The sequence below is a fragment of the Coregonus lavaretus genome, assembly GCF_964263955.1.
Source record: "Coregonus lavaretus genome assembly, contig: HAP1_SCAFFOLD_3925, whole genome shotgun sequence".
Taxonomy (NCBI): Eukaryota; Metazoa; Chordata; class Actinopteri; order Salmoniformes; family Salmonidae; genus Coregonus; species Coregonus lavaretus.
This window is the reverse complement of record NW_028165053.1, coordinates 8,848-23,479: the sequence shown is the minus strand read 5'-3', so window position 1 is coordinate 23,479 and position 14,632 is coordinate 8,848. Positions and strand designations below refer to the sequence as shown.

General features: G+C 44.0%; 1 protein-coding gene across 1 annotated transcript; it reads right to left on the bottom strand.

Annotated features, from left to right (window-relative positions):
- Window positions 1-1,013: 1,013 nt before the first annotated feature.
- LOC311116341 (integrator complex subunit 15-like) lies at window positions 1,014-13,690 on the bottom strand (the record flags this gene model as incomplete). Its single annotated transcript, XM_084191434.1, has 4 exons — window positions 1,014-2,727; window positions 10,843-10,882; window positions 11,068-11,293; window positions 13,413-13,690. Coding segments are annotated over 4 exons (737 nt in total), but the record flags the coding sequence as incomplete, so codon positions are not given.
- Window positions 13,691-14,632: the final 942 nt, after the last annotated feature.

Genomic DNA, 14,632 nt, shown 5'->3' with positions numbered 1-14,632 from the left:
GAGAGAGAGGGGACAGGAGAACAGAGAGAGAGAGGGGACAGGAGAACAGAGAGAGAGAGGGGAGGGGACAGGAGAACAGAGAGAGAGAGGGGAGGGGACAGGAGAACAGAGAGAGAGAGGGGAGGGGACAGGAGAACAGAGAGAGAGAGGGGACAGGAGAACAGAGAGAGAGAGGGGAGGGGACAGGAGAACAGAGAGAGAGAGGGGAGGGGAGAACAGAGAGAGAGAGGGGAGGGGACAGGAGAACAGAGAGAGAGGGGAGGGGACAGGAGAACAGAGAGAGAGAGGGGAGGGGACAGGAGAACAGAGAGAGAGGGGGGAGGGGACAGGAGAACAGAGAGAGAGGGGGGAGGGGACAGGAGAACAGAGAGAGAGAGAGGGGAGGGGACAGGAGAACAGAGAGAGAGAGGGGAGGGGACAGGAGAACAGAGTGAGGGGAGGGGATAGGAGAACAGAGAGAGGGGAGGGGACAGGAGAACAGAGAGAGAGAGGGGAGGGGACAGGAGAACAGAGAGAGAGAGGGGAGGGGACAGGAGAACAGAGAGAGAGAGGGGAGGGGACAGGAGAACAGAGAGAGAGAGGGGAGGGGACAGGAGAACAGAGAGAGGGGAGGCCCATGGGTTTACTGACCACAATCCATTGAATTAATATAAGAAGTGTTGGTTATTTGGCATCAGGAGAGCACAGTGCATGGAAGAAAGCAGTGAGATATGCAACATAGCGTTATGTTTCTGCTAAATCTTCACTGCTAGCGTGCAAAGCCAAGAATGCGAGGAGCTTCATTTCGGTCACGCAGGTAGCCTCTATCAGAACATTACAATGAACCACAAGATGGCGCCATAACCACTGGAATTAAAATAGTAGTTAAATTGACTGTTCACTTATTCTGAAAAATGAATATATGTTAAGAACAATGTTGTGGAGAAGTTTATGTACTAACATCTTACCTGTAACGTGACAACCACAAGAGAGCATCACAAGTGTTCATTGGATTAATACAATATTGAGCAGTCATTTCACTGTAATAACATTGATTTTAGTAATGTGGTTCAACTGTAAACACAGAAAAAAGATCACACATAGTAAAAATATTGATTTGACAAACAGTCCAAATACTCAATATACACCAATGTTGTTGTCTTCCATGTGTCCACACCTCTCTTTAATGTTGTCCACACCTCTCTTTCATGTTGTCCACACCTCTCTTTAATGTTGTCCACACCTCTCTTTCATGTTGTCCACACCTCTCTTTAATGTTGTCCACACCTCTCTTTCATGTTGTCCACACCTCTCTTTCATGTTGTCCACACCTCTCTTTAATGTTGTCCACACCTCTCTTTCATGTTGTCCACACCTCTCTTTAATGTTGTCCACACCTCTCTTTAATGTTGTCCACACCTCTCTTTCATGTTGTCCACACCTCTCTTTAATGTTGTCCACACCTCTCTTTAATGTTGTCCACACCTCTCTTTCATGTTGTCCACACCTCTCTTTAATGGCTGGGGCAGAAGGGGAAGGCCATGCCTGGAAGGAAAGGTTGGATGGGGAGATGTTGTCCACACCTCTCTTTAATGGCTGGGGCAGAAGGGGAAGGCCATGCCTGGAAGGAAAGGTTGGATGGGGAGATGTTGTCCACCTCTCTCTAGTGGCTGGGGCAGAAGGGGAAGGCCATGCCTGGAAGGAAAGGTTGGATGGGGAGATGTTGTCCACCTCTCTCTAGTGGCTGGGGCAGAAGGGGAAGGCCATGCCTGGAAGGAAAGGTTGGATGGGGAGATGTTGTCCACCTCTCTCTAGTGGCTGGGGCAGAAGGGGAAGGCCATGCCTGGAAGGAAAGGTTGGATGGGGAGATGTTGTCCACCTCTCTCTAGTGGCTGGGGCAGAAGGGGAAGGCCATGCCTGGAAGGAAAGGTTGGATGGGGAGATGTTGTCCACCCCTCTCTCTAGTGGCTGGGGCAGAAGGGGAAGGCCATGCCTGGAAGGAAAGGTTGGATGGGGAGATGTTGTCCACCTCTCTCTAGTGGCTGGGGCAGAAGGGGAAGGCCATGCCTGGAATGAAAGGTTGGATGGGGAGATGTTGTCCACACCTCTCTCTAGTGGCTGGGGCAGAAGGGGAAGGCCATGCCTGGAAGGAAAGGTTGGATGGGGAGATGTTGTCCACCTCTCTCTAGTGGCTGGGGCAGAAGGGGAAGGCCATGCCTGGAAGGAAAGGTTGGATGGGGAGATGTTGTCCACCTCTCTCTAGTGGCTGGGGCAGAAGGGGAAGGCCATGCCTGGAAGGAAAGGTTGGATGGGGAGATGTTGTCCACCTCTCTCTAGTGGCTGGGGCAGAAGGGGAAGGCCATGCCTGGAAGGAAAGGTTGGATGGGGAGATGTTGTCCACCTCTCTCTAGTGGCTGGGGCAGAAGGGGAAGGCCATGCCTGGAAGGAAAGGTTGGATGGGGAGATGTTGTCCACCTCTCTCTAGTGGCTGGGGCAGAAGGGGAAGGCCATGCCTGGAAGGAAAGGTTGGATGGGGAGATGTTGTCCACCTCTCTCTAGTGGCTGGGGCAGAAGGGGAAGGCCATGCCTGGAAGGAAAGGTTGAGAAGGGAGGGGGGGATGAGGGGAGTGAGAGGAGGGGTGAGGTCCTAAGGGGCGGGGCCGGGGGCTGTACCCCAGGGGAGGGGTATGGATGTGGGGGTAGAACCCACTCTGCTGCACTGGACCAGACATCACCAGCTGGAGCAAACTGAGAGGAGACACCATAGAATTAGGAATTACAAGTCACTTTGATTGTCCTGCGTATGTAAAAGCAGGAAATGCATCACCTAAGCCTCTACTGCTAGTCATTCCAATTCGGTCAATGCATTCTAAGCACCTTCCACATTCCATTCCTCTTCATACCGGGGTTCATTTCCATTTGACTTTGGTTTGACTTCCGGCCCATCGCAATGCTTCGCTAACTCAGGGAGGGAGGAGATGTCGCTAAATACGGATGAAATTTATTGACATTACTAAATTACATTTCATAAAATGTGTAAACTACAGCAAGGCGTTGGTGAGAAAATGTAAGAATGTGTTTCCACAGCATTGCCGCTACAAAGCTGACGATAGCTAGCTTCCTTTCAATTTAAATAACATGGCTGGTTAGCTAGCTAGCATTAGAGCCTTCTGGCTAGCCTGTAACTTATGGTTGTTATTACGTTGTGTAACAGAGCAAAAGGTCTATGTACTTGTCATTTGATCGAATCTAACATTAGTTTAAGTTGGTTAGCTAGCTAATGTTTTGAGGAGAACAGGCTAGCGCCCTGTAGAATCTAGACAAGAGGGGATGCCCGAGGAAGAGGCGGCAGGTAGCTTAGTGGTTAAGAGCGTTGTGCCAGTAACCGAAAGGTCGCTGGTTCTAATCCCCGAGCCGACTAGGTGAAAAATCTGTCGATGTGCCCTTGAGCAAGGCACTTAACCCGAATTGCTCCTGTAAGTCGCTCTGGATAAGAGCGTCTGCTAAATGACTAAAAAATAAAAATAATTATGTTTATTGTCATTAGCCGCTACAGCTAAACTCATTTACTAATGTTGGTCATTAGCCGCTACAGCTAAACTCATTTACTAATGTTTATTGTCATTAGCCGCTACAGCTAAACTCATTTACTAATGTTTATTGTCATTAGCCGCTACAGCTAAACTCATTTACTAATGTTTATTGTCATTAGCTGCTACAGCTAAACTCATTTACTAATGTTTATCGTCATTAGCTGCTACAGCTAAACTCATTTACTAATGTTTATTGTCATTAGCTGCTACAGCTAAACTCATTTACTAATGTTTATTATCATTAGCTGCTACAGCTAAACTCATTTACTAATGTTTATTATCATTAGCTGCTACAGCTAAACTCATTTACTAATGTTTATTGTCATTAGCTGCTACAGCTAAACTCATTTACTAATGTTGGTCATTAGCTGCTACAGCTAAACTCATTTACTAATGTTGGTCATTAGCTGCTACAGCTAAACTCATTTACTAATGTTTATTATCATTAGCTGCTACAGCTAAACTCATTTACTAATGTTGGTCATTAGCTGCTACAGCTAAACTCATTTACTAATGTTTATTATCATTAGCTGCTACAGCTAAACTCATTTACTAATGTTTATTGTCATTAGCTGCTACAGCTAAACTCATTTACTAATGTTGGTCATTAGCTGCTACAGCTAAACTCATTTACTAATGTTGGTCATTAGCTGCTACAGCTAAACTCATTTACTAATGTTTATTATCATTAGCTGCTACAGCTAAACTCATTTACTAATGTTGGTCATTAGCCGCTACAGCTAAACTCATTTACTAATGTTTATTGTCATTAGCTGCTACAGCTAAACTCATTTACTAATGTTTATTGTCATTAGCCGCTACAGCTAAACTCATTTACTAATGTTTATTATCATTAGCCGCTACAGCTAAACTCATTTACTAATGTTTATTATCATTAGCTGCTACAGCTAAACTCATTTACTAATGTTTATTATCATTAGCTGCTACAGCTAAACTCATTTACTAATGTTTATTGTCATTAGCTGCTACAGCTAAACTCATTTACTAATGTTGGTCATTAGCTGCTACAGCTAAACTCATTTACTAATGTTGGTCATTAGCTGCTACAGCTAAACTCATTTACTAATGTTGGTCATTAGCTGCTACAGTTAAACTCATTTACTAATGTTTATTATCATTAGCTGCTACAGCTAAACTCATTTACTAATGTTGGTCATTAGCTGCTACAGCTAAACTCATTTACTAATGTTTATTGTCATTAGCTGCTACAGCTAAACTCATTTACTAATGTTTATTGTCATTAGCTGCTACAGCTAAACTCATTTACTAATGTTTATTATCATTAGCCGCTACAGCTAAACTCATTTACTAATGTTTATTGTCATTAGCTGCTACAGCTAAACTCATTTACTAATGTTTATTATCATTAGCCGCTACAGCTAAATTCATATACTAATGTTTATTGTCATTAGCTGCTACAGCTAAACTCATTTACTAATGTTTATTGTCAATAACTGCTACAGCTAAACACATATACTAATGTTTATTGTCATTAGCTGCTACAGCTAAACTCATTTACTAATGTTTATTGTCATTAGCCGCTACAGCTAAACTCATTTACTAATGTTCATTGTCATTAGCCGCTACAGCTAAACTCATTTACTAATGTTTATTATCATTAGCTGCTACAGCTAAACTCATTTACTAATGTTTATTATCATTAGCTGCTACAGCTAAACTCATTTACTAATGTTTATTATCATTAGCTGCTACAGCTAAACTCATTTACTAATGTTGGTCATTAGCCGCTACAGCTAAACTCATATACTAATGTTTATTGTCATTAGCCGCTACAGCTAAACTCATTTACTAATGTTTATTGTCATTAGCTGCTACAGCTAAACTCATATACTAATGTTTATTGTCATTAGCCGCTACAGCTAAACTCATTTACTAATGTTTATTATCATTAGCTGCTACAGCTAAACTCATTTACTAATGTTGGTCATTAGCTGCTACAGCTAAACTCATTTACTAATGTTTATTGTCATTAGCTGCTACAGCTAAACTCATTTACTAATGTTTATTATCATTAGCCGCTACAGCTAAACTCATTTACTAATGTTGGTCATTAGCTGCTACAGCTAAACTCATTTACTAATGTTTATTATCATTAGCCGCTACAGCTAAACTCATTTACTAATGTTTATTTTCATTAGCTGCTACAGCTAAACTCATTTACTAATGTTTATTATCATTAGCTGCTACAGCTAAACTCATTTACTAATGTTGGTCATTAGCTGCTACAGCTAAACTCATTTACTAATGTTTATTGTCATTAGCTGCTACAGCTAAACTCATTTACTAATGTTTATTATCATTAGCCGCTACAGCTAAACTCATTTACTAATGTTGGTCATTAGCTGCTACAGCTAAACTCATTTACTAATGTTTATTGTCATTAGCTGTTACAGCTAAACTCATTTACTAATGTTTATTGTCATTAGCTGCTACAGCTAAACTCATTTACTAATGTTTATTGTCATTAGCTGCTACAGCTAAACTCATTTACTAATGTTTATTGTCATTAGCTGCTACAGCTAAACTCATTTACTAATGTTTATTGTCATTAGCTGCTACAGCTAAACTCATTTACTAATGTTTATTGTCATTAGCTGCTACAGCTAAACTCATTTACTAATGTTTATTGTCATTAGCCGCTACAGCTAAACTCATTTACTAATGTTTATTGTCATTAGGTGCTACAGCTAAACTCATTTACTAATGTTTATTGTCATTAGCTTCTACAGCTAAACTCATTTACTAATGTTTATTGTCATTAGCTGCTACAGCTAAACTCATTTACTAATGTTGGTCATTAGCCGCTACAGCTAAACTCATTTACTAATGTTTATTGTCATTAGCTGCTACAGCTAAACTCATTTACTAATGTTTATTGTCATTAGCTGCTACAGCTAAACTCATTTACTAATGTTTATTGTCATTAGCTGCTACAGCTAAACTCATTTACTAATGTTTATTGTCATTAGCTGCTACAGCTAAACTCATTTACTAATGTTTATTGTCATTAGCTGCTACAGCTAAACTCATTTACTAATGTTTATTGTCATTAGCCGCTACAGCTAAACTCATTTACTAATGTTTATTGTCATTAGGTGCTACAGCTAAACTCATTTACTAATGTTTATTGTCATTAGCTTCTACAGCTAAACTCATTTACTAATGTTTATTGTCATTAGCTGCTACAGCTAAACTCATTTACTAATGTTTATTGTCATTAGCTGCTACAGCTAAACTCATTTACTAATGTTGGTCATTAGCCGCTACAGCTAAACTCATTTACTAATGTTTATTGCACCATATAGTATTGTTTTTTTCCATACCAAATCTAGGGCGACTGTGCCTCAGAGCGGTTGGGTAAGCTCCTTCCTGGTTGGCCCTGTCCGTTGACTGGCCCTGTCCGTTGACTGGCCCTGTCCGTCGACTGGCCCTGTCCGTCGACTGGCCCTGTCTGCACTCAGTGCCCAGTAATTATGCTGCAATAGCTGATGTGCCAGGTCTAGGGTCAGCTTTTCATTTCTGGTGTACTGTGTGTTCTTAGGCTCCCACAAATCCCCCTTGTCATGCTGCTGGTTCAACTGATTTCACCGTGCGTGCTACCTTGTCCCAGACCCCAGCTGATCAAGCTCAACCAGGTAGTCACTGTGCTTCTGCCTTTGTATTGCTTGCTCTTTGAGGTTTTACACTGGGTATCTGTATAAGCACTTTGTGACAAGGGCTTTATGAAAATACATTTGATTGTTTGATAATGAAACCCCCATTGGCTAAAAGGAGTTCACAAAACAAGCACACAGTGTTTGTAGGCCTATGTACCACAACATCATGTACCACTATGTACCTGTCCTGTACTGATTAATGTCAGTTCCATTTCTCTCTGTTGTTGTATCTTGGTGAGGGGCCCAGGAGCTTTTCTCTGTGCGCCATGTACCAGGATAAGCTGCCATTATCTTGCCAGCCCATATCAGTGAGAGTACCTACGTTTATTCAAGTGTCATCATGAAACCAGAACAATAGTCATGCATTTGGAACCAGAACAGTGGGTGTTGTGTTGGGGTTGTATTTGGAACCAGAACAGTGGGTGTTGTGTTGGGGTTGTATTTGGAACCAGAACAGTGGGTGTTGTGTTGGGGTTGTATATCCTTATTTTGCAAATGTGAACGTTTAGCTGATCTGGACTACATTTGAATTGAATTATTCACTAGGATGACTAACATTCATCCTTTTCCATGACTACCATACACATGCAATCAACTACCACTTTTCTAATGAACACTCCTCAATCTATTTTACATGGAACAACATTTTCTATGTATTCATGATTAATATTCCCTTTTGTCAATAACAGCTTCCACACATCATGTCAACATGCTTGACTGAAAATCTTTAAACATGTCTATAGACTTTATGGAGATTATGGGGGTGATGCTGTTGCCAACCAGACTTCATATTATGCCAATATAACAAAGTTATCAATTAGGAAGATTGTGCTGTTCAGAAAGCCATGTTCATGACTGTAGATGTTGACAGGACTCTCCTAATGCTATGTTGAATGAGCACCACGGATGAAGGAGGAGGAAAACCAACAGCAACATTTTTGGGGCCTTCCTCTGACACCGCCTGGTATATTTTCAGGGTATTTTACCAGAAATGCACAAGGTCCTTTTTTCTGGATCTTTGTAGAATTTTGACCCATTTGTCCTGTGTAGCTCAGTTGGTAGAGCATGGCGTAACGCCAGGGTTGTGGGTTCGATTCGCACGGGGGGCCAGTATGAAAAAAAAGAATGCATGCACTCACTAACTGTAAGTCGTTCTGGATAAGAGCGTCTGCTAAATGACTAAAATGTAAAAATGTAATCCACAGATAAAAAGGGGAAATGGGTCTTCTTCTGTGGACTTTATATGTCGGTTGGCAACCAACTTTAAGGTGCATCACCACCACCTCAGTTCATCTTCCAATCACCCAGGACGCTGGGCCAATTGTACCAGGTTGTATTAGTCCCAGCTCTCCCATCTTTTAGGAGCATACACCCACCTGGGGGATTGGAAGATGAACTGAGGTGGTGGTGATGCACCTTAAAGTTGGTTGCCAACCGACATATAAAGTCCACAGAAGAACAAGACGACTGAAGGAGGAGAGATTACTAGAAACTACGTTTCCCCTTTTTATCTGTGGATTACATTTTAAGTCATTTAGCAGACGCTCTTATCCAGAGCGATGCGTGCGGTGTGGTCAGCATGTTATATCCAGAGCGATGCGTGCGGTGTGGGTGTGGTCAGCATGTTATATCCAGAGCCATGCGTGCGGTGTGGGTGTGGTCAGCATGTTATATCCAGAGCGATGCGTGCGGTGTGGTCAGCATGTTATATCCAGAGCGATGCGTGCGGTGTGGGTGTGGTCAGCATGTTATATCCAGAGCGATGCGTGCGGTGTGGTCAGCATGTCAGGATAACATTAGATATATACACAGTATGTTATGAACTGGGCGGGGCTAGCAAGCTGTTTTCAAAACATTGGACCAACTTGAGCAATGAGATCTCCGCTTGCTAGATAGCATAGCCAACCAAATATACACCTTAGCAAACAATCATTTTGTCAACTAATGTTACATTCAACTAACATGACAAGTACATAGACCTATTTCTCTGTAAAACAACGTTAGATCCAGTCTGTCTATGAGATTATCCAGATGGCTCTGATGCTAGCTAGCTAACCAGTCAAGTCTATGGAAGAGGCTAGCTGGCTAACCAGTCAAGTCTATGGAAGAGGCTAGCTAGCTAACCAGTCAAGTCTATGGAAGAGGCTAGCTAGCTAACCAGTCAAGTCTATGGAAGAGGCTAGCCAGCTAACCAGTCAAGTCTATGGAAGAGGCTAGCCAGCTAACCAGTCAAGTCTATGGAAGAGGCTAGCTAGCTAACCAGTCAAGTCTATGGAAGAGGCTAGCTAGCTAACCAGTCAAGTCTATGGAAGAGGCTAGCTAGCTAACCAGTCAAGTCTATGGAAGAGGCTAGCTAGCTAACCAGTCAAGTCTATGGAAGAGGCTAGCTAGCTAACCAGTCAAGTCTATGGAAGAGGCTAGCTAGCTAACCAGTCAAGTCTATGGAAGAGGCTAGCTAGCTAACCAGTCAAGTCTATGGAAGAGGCTAGCTAGCTAACCAGTCAAGTCTATGGAAGAGGCTAGCTAGCTAACCAGTCAAGTCTATGGAAGAGGCTAGCTAGCTAACCAGTCAAGTCTATGGAAGAGGCTAGCTAGCTAACCAGTCAAGTCTATGGAAGAGGCTAGCTAGCTAACCAGTCATGTCTATGGAAGAGGCTAGCTAGCTAACCAGTCAAGTCTATGGAAGGGGCTAGCTAGCTAACCAGTCAAGTCTATGGAAGGGGCTAGCTGGCTAACCAGTCAAGTCTATGGAAGAGGCTAGCTGGCTAACCAGTCAAGTCTATGGAAGAGGCTAGCTGGCTAACCAGTCAAGTCTATGGAAGAGGCTAGCTAGCTAACCAGTCAAGTCTATGGAAGAGGCTAGCTAGCTAACCAGTCAAGTCTATGGAAGAGGCTAGCTAGCTAACCAGTCAAGTCTATGGAAGAGGCTAGCTAGCTAACCAGTCAAGTCTATGGAAGAGGCTAGCTAGCTAACCAGTCAAGTCTATGGAAGAGGCTAGCTGGCTAACCAGTCAAGTCTATGGAAGAGGCTAGCTAGCTAACCAGTCAAGTCTATGGAAGAGGCTAGCTAGCTAGCGTCAGCTTTGTAGTGGTTATACTATGTTGAAACACTTGTTTTCAAATGTTCTTACATTTTTCTCACAAGCGCATTGCTGTAGCTTTTAAATCCTCTGAATGTAATTTAGTAAGTTGAACAAATTTAAACCATATTTAACGAGATCTCCTCCCTGTCGGCAATGCCTGACAACGCTCCGGAAACCGCTCCCCTGATATGAAGAGGGCTTGGAACGTTCCAGCGTGGAATGTGCATTGAGGGTATTAGACTGGTTTGGATTTCTCCTTTACCAAAATGGCTGCCGTTATCATAACATTCTGGAACTATGAGGGTCTATGACATCAGGCACAGCTTGGGGAGATAACCCACCCCCACACCCCTTAGGCTGGAGACAGGTAAAAACAGGTCTAGACAGGGGGGGCTAGGGGTGCATCGTGATTGGTGGTGGGGGAGGGTTAGGGGTGCATTGTGATTGGTTGTGGGGGATGGTTAGGGGTGCATTGTGATTGGTTCTTACTTGTTGTGTGGGAGGCGGGAACAGAGAGCTCTCAGGTCCTCTGTGGAGAGAACACACAGGATATGACATCACAACTGTAGAACACACAGGATATGACATCCCAACTGTAGAACACACAGGATATGACATCCCAACTGTAGAACACACAGGATATGACATCCCAACTGTATAACACACAGGATATGACATCCCAACTGTAGAACACACAGGATATGACATCCCTACCTCTAGAGCAGAGCAGCGCCCCTGCTGCCATGGAGACCTGCAGGGACTGGGCCAGGCGGTCCAGAGCGAGCTGGGTGTGTGTGTGTGTATCGGTGTGGTGAGGCTTCAGCTCCTCCAGAAGACGAGAGAGGTCAGAGATCAGAGAAGTCAGCTGGTCGGGCTGCAGCAACGCCAAGCGACCCAGAAGCCCCTTCTCTCTCAGAACGCCCGGGAGGAGCAGCAACACCTGGAACAGATAAGAGGTTAGAGTTCATAACCTCTGACCTCTAAACATGACCTAACCCTGACCCATGACTCCTGGGAGGAAGAGTTGATAACCTCTAAACATGATGTAACCCTGACCCATGACCTCTGAGGGTTAGCGCTTTGGGGGTGTGGTTCCATGGGGTTAGGGTTAGGGAGTGTTTCATAGGTCCTGCTGCTATGATGGTCTGTCTGGCAGTGTTTCATAGGTTCTGCTGCTATGATGGTCTGTCTGGCAGTGTTTCATAGGTCCTGCTGCTATGATGATCTGTCTGGCAGTGTTTCATAGGTTCTGCTGCTATGATGATCTGTCTGGCAGTGTTTCATAGGTTCTGCTGCTATGATGATCTGTCTGGCAGTGTTTCATAGGTCCTGCTGCTATGATGATCTGTCTGGCAGTGTTTCATAGGTTCTGCTGCTATGATGATCTGTCTGGCAGTGTTTCATAGGTTCTGCTGCTATGATGGTCTGTCTGGCAGTGTTTCATAGGTTCTGCTGCTATGATGGTCTGTCTGGCAGTGTTTCATAGGTTCTGCTGCTATGATGGTCTGTCTGGCAGTGTTTCATAGGTTCTGCTGCTATGATGGTCTGTCTGGCAGTGTTTCATAGGTTCTGCTGCTATGATGATCTGTCTGGCAGTGTTTCATAGGTTCTGCTGCTATGATGGTCTGTCTGGCAGTGTTTCATAGGTTCTGCTGCTATGATGGTCTGTCTGGCAGTGTTTCATAGGTTCTGCTGCTATGATGGTCTGTCTGGCAGTGTTTCATAGGTTCTGCTGCTATGATGGTCTGTCTGGCAGTGTTTCATAGGTTCTGCTGCTATGATGGTCTGTCTGGCAGTGTTTCATAGGTTCTGCTGCTATGATGATCTGTCTGGCAGTGTTTCATAGGTCCTGCTGCTATGATGGTCTGTCTGGCAGTGTTTCATAGGTTCTGCTGCTATGATGGTCTGTCTGGCAGTGTTTCATAGGTTCTGCTGCTATGATGGTCTGTCTGGCAGTGTTTCATAGGTCCTGCTGCTATGATGATCTGTCTGGCAGTGTTTCATAGGTTCTGCTGCTATGATGGTCTGTCTGGCAGTGTTTCATAGGTTCTGCTGCTATGATTGGATAGAGTAATGGACAGGTCTGTCTCACTGTCTGAAGGTTCTGCTGCTATGATTGGATAGAGTGATGGACAGGTCTGTCTCGCTGTCTGAAGGTTCTGGCTGCTATGATTGGATAGAGTAATGGACAGGTCTGTCTCACTGTCTGAAGGTTCTGGCTGCTATGATTGGATAGAGTGATGGACAGGTCTGTCTCACTGTCTGAAGGTTCTGGCTGCTATGATTGGATAGAGTGATGGACAGGTCTGTCTCACTGTCTGAAGGTTCTGGCTGCTATGATTGGATAGAGTGATGGACAGGTCTGTCTCACTGTCTGAAGGTTCTGGCTGCTATGATTGGATAGAGTAATGGACAGGTCTGTCTCACTGTCTGAAGGTTCTGCTGCTATGATTGGATAGAGTAATGGACAGGTCTGTCTCACTGTCTGAAGGTTCTGGCTGCTATGATTGGATAGAGTAATGGACAGGTCTGTCTCACTGTCTGAAGGTTCTGGCTGCTATGATTGGATAGAGTGATGGACAGGTCTGTCTCACTGTCTGAAGGTTCTGGCTGCTATGATTGGATAGAGTAATGGACAGGTCTGTCTCACTGTCTGAAGGTTCTGGCTGCTATGATTGGATAGAGTGATGGACAGGTCTGTCTCACTGTCTGAAGGTTCTGGCTGCTATGATTGGATAGAGTGATGGACAGGTCTGTCTCACTGTCTGAAGGTTCTGGCTGCTATGATTGGATAGAGTAATGGACAGGTCTGTCTCACTGTCTGAAGGTTCTGGCTGCTATGATTGGATAGAGTGATGGACAGGTCTGTCTCACTGTCTGAAGGTTCTGGCTGCTATGATTGGATAGAGTGCAATCAGCGCAGCCGTTTACAATTCTCCCTTGGCGTTACCATCCCGTGTTAGTGGGCATGATTGTAATCCAAACCCAACCCTCATGTAAGTCCTGATGACCTCAAGTTACACAAATGTCACAAAAGTCAGGTTTGAGACTGAACAAACCTGCAGAACACTGAGATGCAGCTCAGAGAAGAGAGGCCCTGCCTCCAGCTCCGTCTCTGTCGTCCCATTAGCCAGGCCCTGCTTCCCGTCTCTCCTGTAAGCCAATGGGGCTTTGACACACCAGCGCACCAACCCAGCCAGCGGCGTGAGGTCCATGGAGCCAATTGGCTGGCTGGAGGAGGGGGGCGTGTTCAGCAGAGTGATGAGGACCAATCGAGGCTGGTCTTGGATCCACGACACCACCATCTGCAACAGCTGTACAGGAGGAGTCAACTCCTCTAGACACCAAACACACACCAAGAGGTATTTAGAGATGTTTCCCTGACAACACACACCAAGAGGTATTTAGAGATGTTTCCCTGACAACACACACCAAGAGGTATTTAGAGATGTTTCCCTGACATAGTTTAGTAACACCAAACACACACCAAGAGGTATTTAGAGATGTTTCCCTGACATAGTTTAGTAACACCAAGCACACACCAAGAGGTATTTAGAGATGTTTCCCTGACATAGTTTAGTAACACCAAGCACACACCAAGAGGTATTTAGAGATGTTTCCCTGACATAGTTTAGTACCACCAAGCACACACCAAGAGGTATTTAGAGATGTTTCCCTGACATAGTTTAGTAACACCAAGCACACACCAAGAGGTATTTAGAGATGTTTCCCTGACATAGTTTAGTAACACCAAACACACACCAAGAGGTATTTAGAGATGTTTCCCTGACATAGTTTAGTAACACCAAACACACACCAAGAGGTATTTAGAGATGTTTCCCTGACATAGTTTAGTAACACCAAACACACACCAAGAGGTATTTAGAGATGTTTCCCTGACATAGTTTAGTAACACCAAACACACACCAAGAGGTATTTAGAGATGTTTCCCTGACATAGTTTAGTAACACCAAGCACACACCAAGAGGTATTTAGAGATGTTTCCCTGACATAGTTTAGTAACACAAAGCACACACCAAGAGGTATTTAGAGATGTTTCCCTGACATAGTTTAGTACCACCAAGCACACACCAAGAGGTATTTAGAGATGTTTCCCTGACATAGTTTAGTAACACCAAGCACACACCAAGAGGTATTTAGAGATGTTTCCCTGACATAGTTTAGTACCACCAAGCACACACCAAGAGGTATTTAGAGATGTATCCCTGACATAGTTTAGTAACACCAAACACACACCAAGAGGTATTTAGAGATGTTT